This window comes from Canis aureus, chromosome 21, assembly GCF_053574225.1.
Source record: "Canis aureus isolate CA01 chromosome 21, VMU_Caureus_v.1.0, whole genome shotgun sequence".
NCBI lineage: Eukaryota > Metazoa > Chordata > Mammalia > Carnivora > Canidae > Canis > Canis aureus.
In genome coordinates, this window is record NC_135631.1 from 4,785,170 (window position 1) to 4,804,496 (window position 19,327).

The window sequence follows — 19,327 nt, forward strand, 5'->3', positions numbered from 1 at the left end:
TGAACTATATGGTAACTCCCTACTAACCAGCATATTTTATTAGTTAGATCAGCTATGATGCAGTAGTTTATTGTTCTAGTATTAAAATCCACATCTGTAGCACTCACAGTATGTGTACCATGCACATGGAAGAGGTCCTCAGTTCTCTTTCTGAGGTAAATATGTTATCTTCATTTAGTCCTCAAAACTTAAAGCATTTGGGGCACCTGGTTGGCTCAGCGGTTGAGCATCTGCCCTTGGCTCAGGGCGTGATCCCAGGGTCCTGGGATTAAGTCCCTCATGAGGAGCTTGCTTCTCTCTCTGCTTGTGTCTCTGCCTCTCTCTGTGTCTCTCATGAATAAAATATTAACAAAACTTAAAGCATTTGAGCACTCCTAATGAATTTGTGCATGTCCTACTTTATATTCTAATTCCCTGTTCATCTTTGTACATAATTCCTCCAAATTTTGTGAAACGTTCCCAGGCATGTTGAAAAAGCAGGTATGAGACAATGATGCACAAGTGGAGATTTTCAGTGTCTTTGCTTCCTGCCCTGATCTTACACCCATTTCTAGGTCATGGGCAGGGTTCCCATTTTCAGAAATTGTTGCCTTTGCTAAAAGCTATTGCTTTCCAATGCAAACACTGTTGGTATAGTTCCGAAAGTTGCCCGCTGTTTTTGCCGTTCCCACAGTCAAATGCCTTTGCCAAAAGAAATAATATCCTTTATTTCCTGATTAAATATTTAACATTCTGTAAAATTTTAAATTATAACAAAAAAACTATAAATATTCTGAATTTTTTATTGCTTTTCTTCCAAGAAGCTGAAAGTAATTACAGATGTTATCACATTCATTTATCCAGTGACTTGTTTATTCATTTCTTCATTCATTTAATAAGTTTTTATTGAGCATCTATTATATGCAAAGCATTGCTATAGGCACAGGAGACACAGCAGTGAGAGGATAAAACAGAAATGGGAAATTGCATAAAATACTTCTTTTTTTTCAGATTGATTTATTTATTTGAGAGAGAGTACACGTTGTGGGGAGGGGTGGGGGTCAGAAGGAGGAAGAGATAGAATCTCAAAAAGGCTCCCCATTTTTTTTTTAAGACTCCCCATTGAGTATAGAGCTTGCTGCAGGGCTCATAAGCCTGAGATCATAACCCACGCTGAAATCAAGGGCTGAACACTTAACTGACTTAGCCCGCCAGGTGTCCCAAACATGCATAGAGAGTACTTCTACTTCATAGTGAAGTATGTTTCTTGTCTTAAATACTTGTCCAAGTCAGTTGTGAATTAAAATAGCTACTTTTGGGGGCACCTGGGTAGCTCCGTCATTTAAGCATCTGACTCTTGATTTCAGCTTAGGTCATGATCTTGGGTTGTGAGATGGAGCCCCATGCTCTGCACAGGTGTGGAGCCTGTTTAAGATTCTCTCTCCCTCTGCACCTATCCTACTCATGCTTGTGCATGTATGCTCTCTCTCTCTCTCTCTCAGATAAATTCACTAAGTAGCTGCTTTTGTTATGGAGCACTATTTTTATGTGAAAGAACAGACAATCTGGTTATTCCGACTCAGCTACTTGGAAGATATTTTCTTGAAAACAAAAAAAGTGAACCTATCACTTCAAGGGAAACAACTGAAAATACTTTAAGCCAATGATAAATGAAATTGGATCTTTCAAATGAAAATTAGAATTTTGGAAAATGTGTCTGTCACTATAAGCTTCCCAGCTTCTCAGTTCTTAAGGACTTTTCTAAAGAGATCAGTGGTGATAGTAATGATAATAATTTTTTAAATTGTACAAATAGTAAAATGTGTAACATTTGAAATGTTTGCCTAACTCAGTGAACCAGTGCTTTCCAAATTACCAATGCATGATGTTACAAAATCATGCTGGGTAAAAGATCTGTTCTAAGAACAAAATAGACCAATGGATTGGATTTTATTTTTAACACTTTATTTTGAAATAATTTTAAATTTGCAGAAGAGGTGCAGGGATAGTACATAGAATTCCTATATTCCCTTCACCCAGCTTTTCCCAGGGTTAACATCTTTCTTAATCATAGTACATTTATCAAAACTAAGAAATTATCGTTGGTACAATACTATTAACTAAACTAAAGGCTTTATTCAGATTTCCCAGTTTTTCCACTGATGTCCTTTTTCTGTTAATAAATTGGATTTTAATATTTAACAGTGCTACAAAAGCCTCCTTCCTTTGTTTTTAACTTCGTATCTCCTTGAGTATTGATTTTTTTCATATACTCAACCAAAACAATATTTTGCAACAAATTGAATACAGAAGCAGGTAGGAGAATCCAGCTGTCTTCTGTTAGCCAGGCATTAAAGAGATTCGCAGAAATGTAGAAGTATGCCCCCTGCTTCATACTGCTGTTGAGAATATAAAATGATGTAGCCACCTTGGAAACAGACTGGCAGTTCCTAAAAAGGTGTGACATAGAGTTACCAGGTGATGCAGCAATTCCACTACTAGATGGTGCCCAAGAGAAGTGAAAACATGTCCACATAAAACCTTACACATAAATGTTCATGGCAGCATCTATTCATAATACTTAAAAATTGGGAAAAAACCAGGTCCATTAACTGATAAGTGGATATGTAAAAGGTGGTATATCCATGCAATGGGTATTCTTTGGCAATAAAAACAAATAATGTAGTATGTCCATGCTACAACATGGACAAACCTTGAAAACATCGTGCTAAATAAAAGGCAGGCACAAAAGACCACATATTGTATGATTCCATTTATATGAAATATCCACAATAGGTAAAATGATAGAGTCAGAAAGTAAATTAGTAGTTGCCTAGGGGATAGGCAACTGGGGATAGGGGCTGAGAAGGTTAATAGGGTGACAACTAAAGAGTATGGGGTTTCTTTTTGGGATGATGAAAATGCTCTAGAATTAATTGTGGTAATGTTTGCACAACTCTGAGTATCCCTAAAAGTCATTGATGTGAGACTCGATCCCCAGGACTCCAGCATCATGCCCTGAGCCAGAAGGCAGATGCTTAACCGCTGAGCCACCCAGGCGTCCCTAAGTGAATTTTAATACATATTTTTAAATATCTCAATTATAATTCCTGATACAGTAAACTGATAGATGTACCTACATAACTAAAAGCTTTTTGGGTATATAATTTTTTAAAAAGATTTTATTTATTCATGAGATACACACACACACACACGCGCGCGCACACACACACACACACACACACACACAGAGGCAGAGGCACAGGCAGAAGGAGAAGCAGGCTCCATGCAGCGAGCCTGATATGGGGCTCTATCCCAGGACTCCGGGATAATGCCCTGAGCTGAAGGCGGACGCTCAACTGCTGAGCCAGCCAGGCATCCTGGGTATATAATTTTTGAGTGTAAAAAGATTCTGAGACTGAAAACTTTAAGAATCATTGTAGTAGAAGGAAGGAGACAACAAACACAATAAGGACATTATCTACAGGCTTTCCTTGAAATCTAATCCATTCTGAGAAACATGTTGGATGGCAACAGCCTATCTTCCTTTATTTAAATGGGAAAGATAACAATGAATTCTCAGACATCCAAGAAACCTCCACCTATTTCCTCAAATATTACTGCAGCACTCTTAAGTATCTTTGTGACCATTCACCAATAATCTTATATTTTTTAAAAAAAGAAGCATTTAAAACACCAGGAACCTAATTTTTACTGCATTTAATACTCCTTAATGTGTACTTTTATGTGCTATAAATAATGATACTGTAGTATCAGATATAAATTGTTTTGCTTCTATACTACAAATGAAGATATGCTGTTACATAGCTTAAAGATGATACGTAAAGATAATAAAGATAATTTTCAAATTAGACCCAAGTTGGTAGTGCCCCAGGCACCTGAAGAAGCAAGTACTGGGACCCATGAAGAGCAAATCTTTGGAGAAGGGTGGGAAAGATGAGAACAGTAAAGCACCATGCTTTAGAAGTGCCAGTGCTGGGATCCCTGGGTGGCGCAGCGGTTTGGCGCCTGCCTTTGGCCCAGGGCGCGATCCTGGAGACCCAGGATCGAATCCCACATCAGGCTCCCGGTGCATGGAGCCTGCTTCTCCCTCTGCCTATGTCTCTGCCTCTCTCTCTCTCTCTGTGACTATCATAAATAAATAAAAATTAAAAAAAATTAAAAAAAATTAAAAAAAAAAGAAGTGCCAGTGCTCACCGTGATCCTATGACTGCCCTGCATTCTATGTCCTGTTACTGGCACTCGTAGATTGGTTTTAACAGGTTTGCAATTCAGATAATGCAATTGGGATAGAAATTTTTACAAGTATTTATAGCACATATTTGGATAGCAAGAGTTCAAATAGTGAGGGCTGCTGCTATTAGGAGGAGATATGTCCTGTGGAGAAATAAGATAAAGGGATGGGTGAGGGAAGTTACAAATTATATGTGGTGATCAGGGGTAGGCCTCATTGAGAAGATGACATTTATGTAAAGACTTTGAAGGAGGTGAGGGAGAGAGCTATGCAATATCTGGAGAAAGAGCAATCTAGGCAGAAGGAAAAGGCAAGATAAGGCCCTAAGGCAGGAATATGTCTGATAGAATCAAGAGAAAAGAGGAGGTGCCCAGTGAGGCTGGAGAGGAATGAGAACAGTAGATGAAGTCAAAGAAGTAGGGGGGACAGGATGTGCAGATAATTACAAGGTCTCTGGCTTTCAATCTGCGTGAAGTAGAGGGTTTTGAGCAAAGGAACGATGGGATTGTTCTGGTTGTTGTGTGGTAAAGAGACTTATAGATGGGAAAGTGAAATCGGGAAGACCAGTTAACAGGCCATAATAGTGATTCAGGCGAGAGATGAGGGCAGCACCAGAGTTTTTTCATCCCTTCCCCTTCCCTTATCTTTTTAAAGTTTATTTAAGCAATCTCTCTACACCCAACAAGGCACTCAAACTCATGACTCCAAGATCAGGAGCCACATGCTCTACTGACCAAGACAGCCAGGCACCCTGCCAGAATTTTTTCTTAAGCAGTTGGTGGGTGGAAATGCCGTTAAGTGAGATGGAAGACTGTGGATGAAGCAGATTTGGAGGGAAAAATCCAAAACTCAGCTTATCGTATTGTTTCAGATGCCTATTAAACATCCAGGAGGAGATGTTGAATAGACAATTGAATATATGGGTTTAGAGTCCAGGAGGTAGGTCTGGTATAGAGATATAATCTAGAGAGTATATTTAAGTATATTTAAGACCCTAAGATTGGATGAGAGAATTAGGAGTGGAGTGAATATAGAAAAGAGAACAGGTCTAAGGATTTAGGCCACAGGCACTTCAACATTAGGAAGTCAGCAAGGAGAGCAAAGAGACCAAGAAAGAGTAGCCAGAGGATAAGAGGAAATCCAAGAGAGTATGGGGTTCCACATCCGTGGAAGGATGTGTTGCTGGAAGTTAGGAGTGATCAGCCCTATTAAAAGCTGCAGATAGATCAAAGGAGATGAGAACAGATATCAGATTCTTTAAAGTGAAAATTATTTGAGACCTTGTCAATAGCATTTTTGGTGGCATGGTGGAGATAGGAAGGTTGAGTGGAATGCATTTAAGAGAAATAAAAGGATTTCAGGAGAGTAAAAATAAGACAGCCCTTGAGGAGTGTGCTATCAAGTGAAAGCAAGATACAGGTTGGTACCCAGCAGGGCACCTAGGGATGAGAGGTTTTTTTTTTTAAGATGAGAGAAATAACAGCATGTTTGTTAATGGGAATGATCCAGAATAAAAAGGAAAGTTGATTATGTAGGAGAGGAAAGACTGGTTGAAGAGCACTTGAGCAGATGAGAAGGGATGAGCTCTGATGCCCAAGTGGAATGGTTGACTTTAGATAGGAGTGGAGCCTTCATCTTTGTACCGGGAGGGATGAAGGAAACATGAGCATATGTGCTAAGTAGGCAGGTATGCTGGGAGTTGTGGGAACCCTTTTCCTATTGCTTATATTTTGTCAAAGTTATCAGCTTAGAGTGAGGAGAAGTAAGGAGGCGTTAGGGGTTTGAGGAAAAATGAGAAGGTACCATTATCAAGTAGAGTAGAAAAGTGTAAAGACTTGGGACAATACAGAGTAATTGCCAGGCTGCCTTGTCGGCCCACTACAAATTCAAGGTCATATATTACAGACAGACCAGTTTGCCTGATTATATGATTCTCTCTGGGCATGTTCACCTGGTACAGTTGGTTTTAAACAGGGTTGTGATTTACCAAATGAGTATAGCAGAATAGCAGCAGAGGACAGGAATTAAGTTTGTATGCTAGCACATGTTTATAAAGATTGACTATGGCATTAAACTGGGTAAGGAGAAAAGAGAGACAGCAGGAGCCTGAGGAAAACTGAAACAATGGAAGGATCCTTGGATTATAGGCCCTGGTAGGCCTGAAGGATTATTGTTGTTGACAAACCAGAGAGAATGAGCTGAAAAGGGTAATCAGAGAGTGGGGTGCATGAAACTGAGATTAGGTATTGGTTGTACTTATTGGTAATGATAAGATCCAATTTATTGGTAATATAATTATTGGTAAAGATAAGAGTATAACCGTATGGGTGAGTAGGTAAGACAGTATAAGAACAAGATCATTGGAAGAGAGGGATTATGGGATTGAGGCAGCCAAAGTATAGGAAAGAACGTATTTTGAAATCAGAGAGAGTTATGGCTGGAGTAGTACTGAGGAGAGGAACAGTGAGTGAGGAGCTAAAATCAAGAAATGAATAAATTAAAAAAAAAATTAAAAAAAAAAAAGGGGGATCCCTGGGTGGCGCAGCGGTTTAGCGCCTGCCTTTGGCCCAGGGCGCGATCCTGGAGACCCGGGATCGAATCCCACGTCAGGCTCCCTGCATGGAGCCTGCTTCTCCCTCTGCTTGTGTCTCTGCCTCTCTCTCTCTCTGTGTGACTATCATAAATAAATAAATTAATTAATTAATTAAAAAAAAAAAGAAAAGAAATGAGCAGGAATGACTATACCCAGCAACAGCAAGGGATAGAGGACAGTATGAACTAAGGGTATCAATTCAGAATAGGGTTTTTAGAGTGACGGAGGGGAGAATGTTCTAGAGCTCATGATGAAAACAAGAAGGAGGGATCCCTGGGTGGTGCAGCGGTTTAGTGCCTGCCTTTGGCCCAGGGCGCGATCCTGGAGACCTGGGATCGAATCCCACATCCGGCTCCCTGCATGGAGCCTGCTTCTCCCTCTGCCTGTGTCTCTGCCTCTCTCTCTCTCTCTCTCTCTCTCTCTCTGTGACTATCATGAATAAATAAATAAAATCTTTAAAAAAAAAAAAAAGAAAAAAGAAAACAAGAAGGACACCTTCCCCATCTCCAGTCTGGTGGTATGTGGGTTATGGGAAAAAAAACAGCCACCATTTGGGAGAGTTAACCCAGAAGCCATGTCTTCAGTGGAGATGCGGTTTCGGCTAGAGCAGGGTTTCTCAGCAGCAGCATCGAACATGTGGGGCTGTTCTGTGCATTGTAAGATGGTCAGCAACAACCCTGGCCTCTACACTCTAGAGATACTTCGCGCACACACCAGTTATAACAACCAAAAATATCTCTAAATATTGCCAAATGTCTCCTACCTCTGGTTGGAACCACTGCTATATATAAAACACATTTTGAATTCTTTTCAGGATTTCTGAGCTTCATTTTATGGAGATTTTAAAAATCAAATAAATCCATAAACTCAGGTGAAAACTTTGTCAAGATTCTTGTTCACGGAGCACCTGGATAGCTCAGTTGTTTAAGCATCTGCCTTTGGTTTGGGTCATGATCCCAGAGTCCTGAGCTCTGTGTTGTCAGGCTCCTTGCTCAGAGGGTAGTTTGCTTCTCCCTCTCCCTCTGCCTCCTCCCCCTGCTCATGCCCTGTCTCTATCTCTTTCTTAAATAAATAAATGAATAAAAATCTAAAAAAAAAAAAAAAAAGATTGTTCGTAATAGTGGTTACTACAAAAAGTGTTATCCAACAGACGAGGCAGAATTTCCTTTATTATTTTTAATTGGTATGATATAACACTATTCTCATTACAAAACATTGTGAAATATTGTATTTAGATTTTCCTTCCTGCATTAAACAAAATTTGCATTTTGTAAAAACAAAAATTAGGAATGGATATAAAACCTAAATATAAAAACTAAAATTATAAAATTTCTAAAGGGAAACAGCAGAGTATCTGCTCCAACACAGCAGAATAATTCCATAATCTTAAGAATAGCCAAGAGATTTCTTAGGTAGGAATGCATTAACCATAAAAAAAATAATAAAGTACACTTGATCAAAATTAAATACTTCATCAAAAGATACCATTAAGAAAATGAATAGGCAAAAAAATATTTACATACTTATTTCTGACATGTGACTTGTATACATAACAAAACTCTTAAAACTTGAAAACCCAGATAAACCTGGACGCTTCAAAATGGTAATTTACAAACGACCAGTAAACTAATAGAAAGGTGGTTGATAGTCATCAGGGAAATGCAAATTGCAATCACAGCGATATTTCACTATATGTACCCATTAGAATCCATGATTCAAAGCCTGATCACACCAACTACTGGTTAAGATATGGAATAACTAGAGCTCTCATATACTGCTTCTGGGAATGGGAAAGGTACCAACACTTTGGAAATTGGTCTGGTAGTTTCTCATAAAGTTAAACATACAGACCCAGCAAATTCATCCCTTAGGTGTTTGCCCAAGAAGAGGTAAAACATGTCCACACAGACTTGTAACAAGAATGGCAGCATTAAGGATGCCTGGGTGGCTCAGTGGTTGAGCCTCTGCCTTTGGCTCAGGTCGTGATCCCGAGGTCCTGGGAGAGAAGCAGGGAGCCTGTGTCTCTGCCTCTCTGTGTGTTTCTCATGAATAAATAAATAAAATCTTAAAAAAAAAAAAAAAGAATGCCAGCATTAGCCATAATAGCCAAAAACCAGAAACAACCTAAATGTAAATGTTCAGCAAAGTAGAATGGACAGAGTGTGATATATTCATAGAATAGAATTCAACTCGGCAATAAAAAGGAATGAACTACTAGTACATGCAATACCCTGTATGAATCTCAAAAGATGATGTTTGAAGAAGCCCAACCAGAATAGTACATACTGTATGATTCCATTTATATGGAATTTTAGGATTGGCAAAACTAACCTATGGTGAAAGAAACCAGAACAGTGCTTACCTCCAAGAGAGCAGTGTAGAATTGTCTGGGAAGGATCACAGAGTTTTGTTTTGTTTTTTTTTAAGATTTTATTTATTTATTCATGGGGGGGGGGGGCAGAAGTAGAAGCAGGCTCCATGCAGGGAGCCCGACGTGGAACTCGATCCCAGGACTCCAGGATCACACCCTGGGCTGAAGGTGGCGCTAAACCACTGAGCCACCAGGGCTGCCCGATCAGAGTTTTTATGGAGCAATAGAAATGATGCATGTCTTGAGGCAGATGTGGGTTACACAGGTATATGTGTTTATCAACTAATTGATCTGTGTACTGGTAATCTGGGCATTTCATTGTGTTTAAATTGTCAATTTTTTAATTTTTTTGAAAAGTAATTTATACAGATTTACTGGCATTCCTTAGGCCCTCCTGCTGATCTCTTTTTACACTTTAGGAATATTTGGCCCATCTTTATTTTTAGAGCTAAAAATGTTGGGGTATCTAGCCCGTTGTCAGGTTGGAGGGGGTAGGGCTGAAAGGAAAGGTTCCTGGGAAAACATTAAGCTGAGACCTGAAAGATGAGTGCCTTAGCAGTATGTAGAAGCACGAATGAGCATCCAAGAAGAAAAAAAGCACATGAAAAGAAAGGCCCAAAGATAAGACAGTGCAGGTGAAGTGTCAATTTGAGAGGAAGAATGGAAGCAGAGATGAGCATGGGGAGATCACACCCCACCTCAAGGTACTGCTACCTGCCTGCTCTTCTTTGGGAATGTTAGGAAAACTCATGAAGAAATAAATTGCTTTTATGTGAAAACCTTATATGAACACGGCATAAAACATTTTTTTTTTGGCATAAAACATTTAAATCATACCTATGATATGGCTTGATTTTATTGAGTATAATAAAAATTGATCAACTATTTGGTAAGAATGTAGTCTTAAATTTTTTAAGTTTGTTTGTTTATTTATTTGACAGAGGGAGTGAGAGAGAACATGAGTGGAGGGGAGGAGCCAGAGGGAGAGGGAGAAGCAGACTTCCTGCTGAGCCGGGAGTCTAACTCAGGGCTCCATCCCAGGACCAAGTTAATAGAGTTTAAATGTTGTTTGCAGGGGCACTTGGGTGGCTCAGTGGTTGAGCATCTGCCTTTGGCTCAGGTTGTGATACCAGGGGTCCTGGGATTAAGTCCTGCATTGGGCTCCCCTGAGGGAGCCTGCTTCTCTCTCTGCCTATGTCTCTGCCTCTCTCTCTGTGTGTCTCTCATGAATAAATAAATAAATAAATAAAAAGTTTGCAAACTTAGTATTTCTTTTGATCTGATTTTTGATGATACAAATTTGACCTATTTTTTCTTGGTTTCAGGGTTCAAAAAGGATTCTTCGCTCCAACGAGATCATCCTTCCAGCTAGTGGACTGGTAGAAACAGAACTCCAATTAACCTTCTCCCTCCAGGTGAGTACTCAATCTTAGGTCATTGATGTCCAGTCTAGTCCCTAAATAGTCCTTTAATCTGGAGACTGTTTTATCCAAGAGCAGCTATAGCCCATTGAATTAAAGTCACCCAATGAATTGAGCCTCTATAGCTAGCCTAAAGGGCCAAAGCAATCACTTAGCCAGCCACAGTGAGGAGGCTGAGACCCAAGTGCTTTTCTTTTTCCTTGGATAAGGCTGTTAGCCTACCCATCCTATCTTAGGCTACCTGCAGCCCTGTTACTTCTCTTTGGTAATCTGCAGCCCACTCCCCAGCTGAGTGTGTCCCCTTCAGTCTCATTCCGCCTCCATGTTGTAATCTTGATTCCTTCCCTCTCCTCCTTATCCCTTTTTAGTATGTCTGTCTCTCATCGTAATTCCAGGAGCCCAAATTGAAGCACATGGAGAAAACACTTGATCACATGGCAAACAAAGAGGCAGTTTTCTGAACATGTGTGTACCACAGAGCTGCAGAATCAGACCCTCAGCAGCAACTTAATGGTGGTTCCTTCACCCCTGATTCCCCATCTTGTACAGGCAGGAGACAGGCAAGAAAGGTTGTGCCAAATATCCCCAGCAGGATGAAAACCCACCAAGGACCCAGTTGCTTATTAACTGTGCTTGATTCTTTTGTACTTCGCAGTATCCTCATTTCCTGAAGCGAGATGCCAACAAGCTACAGATCATGTTGCAAAGGAGAAAGCGCTACAAGAACCGGACCATCTTGGGCTATAAGACCCTGGCTGTGGGACTTATCAACATGGCAGAGGTGAGAGGAATGGTCTCCAGCCTTTAAGACAGAGAGCCCCCCCCCCCCAAAAAAAGACAGAAAGCCCAAGAGAGACACCAGGCCCCACCAGTTGAGCCCAGCAAATGATATTCCCAGCCTCCTGGCTGGGTGCTTTATTCTATTTTACAAGTCAGTTCTTTTATTGGAAATTCAGGATATACCTCTTTTTATCCAGATAGTTTCTCCCTCACAAAATGTTTTTCTTTAAGTTTAAAAGAAAATTCAAACTTAGAGAAAAGTTGTAAGAATAGTGTAAAGAATTCCCATATACCCTTCACTCAGATTCTTTAGTGTTAACATATTACCACATTTGCCTTATTTTCCTCTCTCTATATAAACCTTCATGCATATTATTTTCTCTGAACCACTAAGAGTAAGTTGCAGACACAATGCCCTATTACACTGTGCTGTGTTAATTTCCTAAAAATAAGAACTCCCCTGTGTGGTCAGCACCATTCCCGCCATAAAGATCAGGGCATTAACATTGTTATAAGATCACCATGCAGCCCACAGTTCTTGTTCACATTCCCCAGCTGTCTCAGAAATGTGCTTTAAAGGCCCAGGATTTAATCTAGGATTACATGTTCATTTAGTTGTTGTGCCTTTTTAGTCTCCTTCAATTTTCAACAGTTCCTCAGATTTGCCTTGTCTTTCATTCCCTTGACATTTTTTTAAGAGTACAGGCTACAAAAAAAGAAACAAAGTACAGACTGGTTACCTTATAGAATGTTCCTCAATTCAGGTTTGTCTGATGTTCTCTGAAGATTAGATTCAGGTTATGCATTTTGGGCAGAATCACCACAGAAGTACTGCTCTGCAACACAGGCACTGCTCCACACCACTTTGTTCCATTTCTGGTGAGGTTAGCTTTTATTGCTTGGTTAAGATGATGTCTGCCAGGATTTCGAACCTAAATTAATACATTTTTTGTATTTACCAATGAAAAAATATTTTATAGAGTGATGTTTTGAGACTGTGTAACAACCTTTTCTCTCCTCATGTTTTTACCAACTAGTTGTGGCATCTATTAATGATTCTTGCATGAATCAAGTATTATTTTGATGCTTGCCAGACAGTGACTTTCTAATCCCATCATTCCTGCTATATACTTTAGTTCACTTTCTATTGTAAAACAGAGCTTTCTCTTCTTCCCCATTTGTTGATTGGTTCATTTTTTGTATTAGTTATGGACCTATGGATTCCTGTTTAATTCAGTGAGGTTTCTGTAACTGTCATTATTTATTTTGGTGCTCAAATTGTCTCAGATATGGCCAGTGAGAGTCCCTCCAAGCTGGTTCCTATATCTTTTCTTTAATATGTCCTATCATTCTTTATACATTTCTTTACTTTCTGGTATAATATATCACCTTGTACTTTCCCTGATCCAGCCTTGAAATGAACTGATTCTCTAAAGAGTCCTGGTTCCTTTTAGTGGAAAATGATATTTAGAAACCAAGATCTGGGTACCAGAAGTATTCCTTTTCCCAGTTGAGGTGTCATTACTTCTACTCCCTCTCAATAGATAGAGCTAGGAAATATATCTCCTTCTGTGTATATACACTCATACATGCATATAAACATATCATGCCTATTTCCCTGTCTATGTCTGTCTCATCATGAGCTCACATTCCAACCAATTCCAACCCAGTACCATTTGGGCTTCTTAGAATAAGCCTTTCCCCTTCCCATAGTTCTAATTTCCTCCTCCAACAGGATGAAAGCAGGCTCTCATTATCCTCAATATGTTTACTCATTTGTGTAGTTCTCTTATGTGCCAGGTAAATCCACTCAACCCTGACAAAGGGAAAAAAGGGGCCACAAATCAGTTTTACTTTTTTTTTTTTTTTTTTAAGCTGAAGCAATAAATAGCAATAATGCTATTGTGACCACAAAGCACCAATTCAACAAGGCATTGAGGGATCCTTGCTCAGCAGTTTGGAGCCTGCCTTCGGCCCAGGGTGTGATCCTGGAGTCCCGGGATCAAGTCCCACATCAGGCTCCCTGCATGGAGCCTGCTTCTCCCTCTACCTGTGTCTCTGCCTATCTCTCTCTGTGTATCTCATAAATAAATAAATAAAATATTAAAAAAAAAACCAAGGCATTGATAAATAGAAATTCAGACAAATGTCTCTTTGAACAAACATGTAGCAAGCCCACCTTTTCAAGTTCTTAAAAACAAGTACTCAAACTAAAAATCAAACAAAGCATCAGAGCAATTAAAACAAATTACACATTGGGACACCTGGCTGGCTCAGTCAGTGGAGCACACAACCCTTGGTCTTGCGGTTATATGTTCAAACCCCATGTTGGGTGTAGAGATTACTTAAAAATAAAAATCTTTTTAAAAATTACACCATCATGAAGGAATATACATAAAAATATTCTGTACTAGTAACAAGGCTTTTTGATCTTTAACTCTTGGCAAATTCCTTCAGAAACAAATTAGTTATAAATACCAATCATAAAGTGAAAAAATGTTGTCTTCTATGGAAACAAAATGCCAATTGAAAGTAAATCTATGCAGAAAATACCATTACCTCCTGTGAAAGAAGCTGAATATGGATGGGTATCCCTAAGACACAACAGAGTTTCTGTTTTCAGAGGTTCTGCTCCTGTAAGGGCCATGACATATGTTCATCTCAAACATCACAGTAGGTCCCAGCAAAGCCCTAACAAGGTCAACTGAAGGAGCCTCTATGAAAAGGAGTGTTATCAATTCTATCCAAATAACACAAGCTGGGCAGCCCAGATGGCCCGGTGGTTTGGCGCCGCCTTCAGCCCAGGGTGTGGTCCTGGGGACCTGGGATCCAGTCCCACGTCAGGCTCCCTGCGTGGAGCCTACTTCTCCCTCTGCCTGTGTCTCTGCCTCTCTCTCTCTCTTTCTCTCTGTGTGTGTCTCTCATGAATAAATAAAATCTTTAAAAAACAACAAAAAACAAATAACACAAGCTCTAAGGAGCAGGGGCATTCAAGGGAGATCGCAATCTCTCTTTTCTCCCCTTCCCCAGGTTTTCTTGTTTTTAATATCCCTACATCTATAACAAGAGATCATTCAATTTGGTCTTTTTTAAAGGATTTTGGGAAAGCAATCTGTGGAGAAAAATCCCTTTAGTGGAGAGAAGTGTTCAATTGTGTCAAAGATCACTCTATTTGACAAGCTTCACAGGAAAACCATCCTGTCCACAGGTTATCCTTGTTCCTCCTGGCTGAGTTCAGGTCAGCCAATGAGTTACCTTGTCTATCCAATAGGATTATATATCATTTGACTGAAATTCTTTACATATACATTCGTGTGTATTCTATTTACAAAGGTTCATCACATGAAATGAAATTATGTCATTAGTATTTTTTGAGGTCTAAGACCCAGTTCAGCTGTACTGTGAAGAGTTGTTTCAATGTTTTGCCTGTAGAGGTTTTACATGATACTTACAGATATTCAGAGCAGGACCCCATTTAACTGAAGTCCTGTCAACATGTCATTTCTTGTCATCAATAGCAGGGATTTTCCATCAATTTCCTATTCCTGAAAAGCACTACCTTGCTCCTCAAATCCTGCTGTTTGGAAATAGTTGACATCCATCACAGTCTTGTCTGCAGGATCTAGTGGCCTCCCATTCTTCATGGAACTCCCTGAGTGGCGGGTACCAGGAGGCTTTCCCTGCTGTGCAGAGCTCAGTGGCTGCCACATGCCCAGCCCCATGCAGCTGGCCCACAAATCAGTTTTAAAACTTATATCTACTTTAATACATTAAATAGGTGTATTTTGTGATCTTAATAAATAGAATATGTGAGATAGTCCCAGCCCATCTATCTTTCCTCTTTAGGTTTTGAATTAGTATGAGGAACTATAGGGAGTGAAGTATTATGAACACAACATTTCCCCACCTTTGTCAAGCCCTTCCATTTTCTCAGGTCCGGTAGATCCTTTTCCCCATTGCCAGACATAAATACAGGGTGGCCCCACCCACCCTGGAGAACCAGTTCTGTCAAGGACTAAAACTAAAATGTAGTCCTAGAGATGAGCCATCTCATCTGAGTCATTTTCAGTCTTGAGCCTTGATTTTTGTTTTTAAGCACAGAACCTGGACCAGTGGCTGGCATTTCAAGTAAGACTTTGAAGGCAATAGGAGAACAGTAGGCATGGATTTGAAAGATAGTGAGAAATGTATTAGGGGCACCTGGGTGGCTCATTTGATTGTCTGCCTTTGACTTAGGTCACAATCCCGGGGTCCTGGGATCGAGCCCCACAGCTGGCTCCCTGCTTAGCGGGGAGTCTGCTTCTCCCTCTGCCCCTCCCCCTGCTTGTGTTCTCTCTCTCTCTCTCAAATAAATTAAAATATTAAAAGAAAAAGAAAATGTATTAGCACAATGCCATTCCCATAGGCTTGCACATCCATTTAGGTTTATGAAAATGGACAATTCACCTCCCCTAGTGAGGCATTGCATTGCTGACTTGTGGTCTCAGGTGATGCAGCACCCTAATGAAGGCGCCCTGGTGCTTGGCCTGCATAGCAACGTGAAAGATGTCTCCGTGCCTGTGGCAGAAATAAAGATCTACTCTCTGTCCAGCCAGCCCATTGACCATGAGGGAATCAAATCCAAGCTCTCTGGTAAGATATATGCAGTATCTTGAGGTCCTGTGGGTCAAAGCCCCATCACCTGCTCCCCATCCTGGGAAACCTAAAATGTTCCTATCAAAGAGAAGTTTAGAGATCCCTGAGAATAAAACGTGGCCTGCCATGGCTGTGGCACTCTCCTCTACCCCAGCCATATTTCCACTTGACAGGAGCCCTGATTCCAGCCAACCAAACTCTCTTAGGCCAGATCTTTGCGTTGCAAGGTTGTCTTACTAAGGTGTCTCTTTCCAGATCGTTCTCCTGATATTGACAATTATTCTGAGGAAGAGGAGGAGAGTTTTTCATCAGAACAGGAAGGCAGTGATGATCCATTGCATGGGCAGGTAACTTTCCACAGCCCGTCACAGGTAGTGTGTCTCAGAAATAATTCCAGACCCTCCTGGGATTTCATTCCATCCACCTACCCACTTAGGACCTGTTCTATGAAGATGAAGACCTACGGAAAGTGAAGAAGACCCGGAGGAAACTAACCTCAGCCTCTGCCATCACAAGGGTGAGCCTCGAAGGTCTGGGGTATGTTTTACCTGAGATTTTCAGTTTGGAGGTAGGATGGGAGTGGTACATTGAAACCTCCTGAGGTCTTTTTAAAAATTTGCACACAGCCATTCCGTAGAGGTTCCAATACACCCCTTTATCTCCTCCTTTTCCTCCACCACCACCACCTAATTAAGAGTCACTGTTGTTGAGAAGCAGTGTTACTTATAGGAGCATGTTATATTTTTCAGGTTATCTCAGGATAGAAAATAGGTTGAAAAAACTTGTTTTAGAGTTTGAAATAGGTAAGGCTTCCTTAAGAAACAGAATGCCTCAGACATCCCTTGTCCCTTCTCCAGGTGATAACTTCAAATTACATCTTGCCTACCACATATATAGACTCAGTCTTCTCTAGGAGTATCACCATTTTTCATCATTTTAACCCAGAAATAATAGGTTATTGGTTAGAACTGTGGATTTGTTAAGGTCTAATTACATTGGATATAGTTCCTGCCTTAATGGATCCATAACCTTAGAAGCCAAATGCCTCTGAATTGTTTCTCCCACAGATTTCCTCAAGTCACTATTTTTGGTAAAAATAGAGTCCTGGATTGAGACACTTAATACCTGGATTTCTAGGTTAACTTTGGGGTTTTTTTGGTGTTTTAGTTTAATTTAATTTAATTTTCATTGCAGTAGAATTAACCCTACAGTGTTATATTAGTTTCAGATATATAATGCAGTGATTCAGCAATTCTATAAGTTATTCAGTGCTCATCATGATAAGTGTACTCTCAACCCCTTCCACCTATTTTCCCCATTTCCCCACCCCTCTCCTTCTGGTAACCATCAGTTTGTTCTCTATAGTTTAGAGTCTGTTTCTCAATCTAGATTAACTTTGACTGATTCTGGAGTTACTGTGCTAAAGTGTTGGAGAGTCAAAGGAGCCAGAAACTCAGTTTCATTTTTCCCCAGACACATCCTGATTATCTAATACAGAACTAGTCTAGGGACCCCAAGAGAAGAGATTCCCATCACCTGCAGGAATGAAATAAATGTAGGCCAGACCTTCCAAATGTATTGCATCTGAGCCTGGCTTTCACCATGAAACCACACTATGATCTGTCCATGCATCCTTAGGTATCATTGGGCTTAAATGTAAATCCTCAAGACTATGGCCTTGATTGCCTCCATTGAATATTGAAAACTAAAGAGAGCAAGTTTTGTTGTCCTCTGGTATCTAATCCTTGATTGGCACTCCAAAATGGCCTGGGTAAAGCAGGTACCCAGAGCCCAGACATTTTACACTGTTGTACTCGCAATGGGAAGAGACTGAAGGATCACTCTGTATTGTAGCCTCTTCTGTTAAGTTCTTTCTCTTGCTCTGTAACCATGGAGAGACCCTATTTTCTTCCCACAGGGTGCCTCTAGAGTTTCAGAAATCACCTTGCCCCATGGTTTTATATGAACCATAGCTTCATCCAGTTATATGACCAGAGTTCAGTGCTCCTATTAATATCTATTCCCCTAGGGCTCTGGGTGGCTCAGTTAAGTGTCTGCCTTCAGCTCAGGTTATGATCCCAGGGTCCTGGGATTGAGCCCCTGGTCAAGCTTCTTGCTCAGCAGGGAACCTTCTTCTCCCTCTCTCTCTGCCCTCCCCCTGCCTGTGCACGCGCTCTCTCTCTCTCTCTCTTTTAAAGATTTCATTTATCCATTCATGAGAGGCACAGAGAGAGAGAGAGAGAGGCAGAGGGAGAAGCAGGCTCCACGCAGGGAGCCCAGGAGCCTGACGTGGGACCCAATCCCAGGTCTCCAGGATCATGCCCCAGGCCAAAAGCAGCGCTTAAACCCCGCTGAGCCAACGCCGCTGAGCCAACGGGGCTGACCTCTCTCACTCTCTTAAATAGATAAATATCTTTAAAAAAAAAAATCCTCTCCCTCAAAGGTTGTTCTTTGTTTTTGTTTTTTTTTAGCTCTAGGCACTTTCCAGTCAGATTACCAGAGATTTAGTAATGGTTCATTATTAGTTTCTGTCTCCTTGCACTCACACATTCTTCTCTCCCTACCAAGAATACTTTGTTCTAGATACACTCATTGATTTGCTCTTTTTTTTTTTTTTCTCTGCTATGAATGCCCTCTCAATCTTCCCTCTCCCTGCTTTTTCTTGAAGGCCTGACTCAGCCTTTACTTGCAAGTTAGTCTCTTCCATCTCCAGATGGCAAGTCTATCATTCAGTCAGGAAGTACTTAGGAACCATCATTGTGCCTAGAATTAGAAACATAAGAGATAAGAAAGGTCTAGTCCGTGCCATCAGGGAGATCACAGTGTCTGGATACAGACAACATCTAAACCAGCTACTAAAACACAGTAGAGTAGATACCAGAAGATAGAGCTTGGTGTAAGGGACAGCAATGGTGGTCAGGGGAAAGTGACCTGCTCTGAGCAGGAACACTAAGAGAACCCCACAGACCAAATGCTGAGAGATGGGTTTCTAAGAATAAATAGAACACCAAGAGGATTGGGAGAGGATGTTTAGTCAGCAGAAGATACCATATATGAAGGCCCAGAGGTATACAGCAACACACCATTCTTTAAAGAACTATAAGCATTTTCCACTTGAATGGTGGGGGAGGAAGGAGAGATGTTCGGTGGTGAGGTGAGGCTAGACAGGCGGCCCTCAGACAGACATGGGCTTGATGCTGCAGCTTTGTTCTCTGGGCACTGGGGGCCAATTAAGACCTCTAATCTGGGGAGTATCCTGATAAGATTTGCATTTGTAATGATCACTGTGGACT

At 40.7% G+C, this 19,327-nt stretch overlaps 1 protein-coding gene across 1 annotated transcript in view; it reads left to right on the forward strand.

Annotated features, from left to right (window-relative positions):
* PACS1 (phosphofurin acidic cluster sorting protein 1) overlaps window positions 1–19,327 on the forward strand; it is a 141,163-nt gene that overhangs the window by 97,399 nt on the left and 24,437 nt on the right. Inside the window, exons 3-7 of the mRNA XM_077862489.1 lie at window positions 10,524–10,613; window positions 11,275–11,400; window positions 15,887–16,031; window positions 16,290–16,381; window positions 16,471–16,551. Coding sequence (XP_077718615.1) covers window positions 10,524–10,613; window positions 11,275–11,400; window positions 15,887–16,031; window positions 16,290–16,381; window positions 16,471–16,551 — 534 coding nt within the window. The remainder of the gene's footprint in view (window positions 1–10,523; window positions 10,614–11,274; window positions 11,401–15,886; window positions 16,032–16,289; window positions 16,382–16,470; window positions 16,552–19,327) is intronic.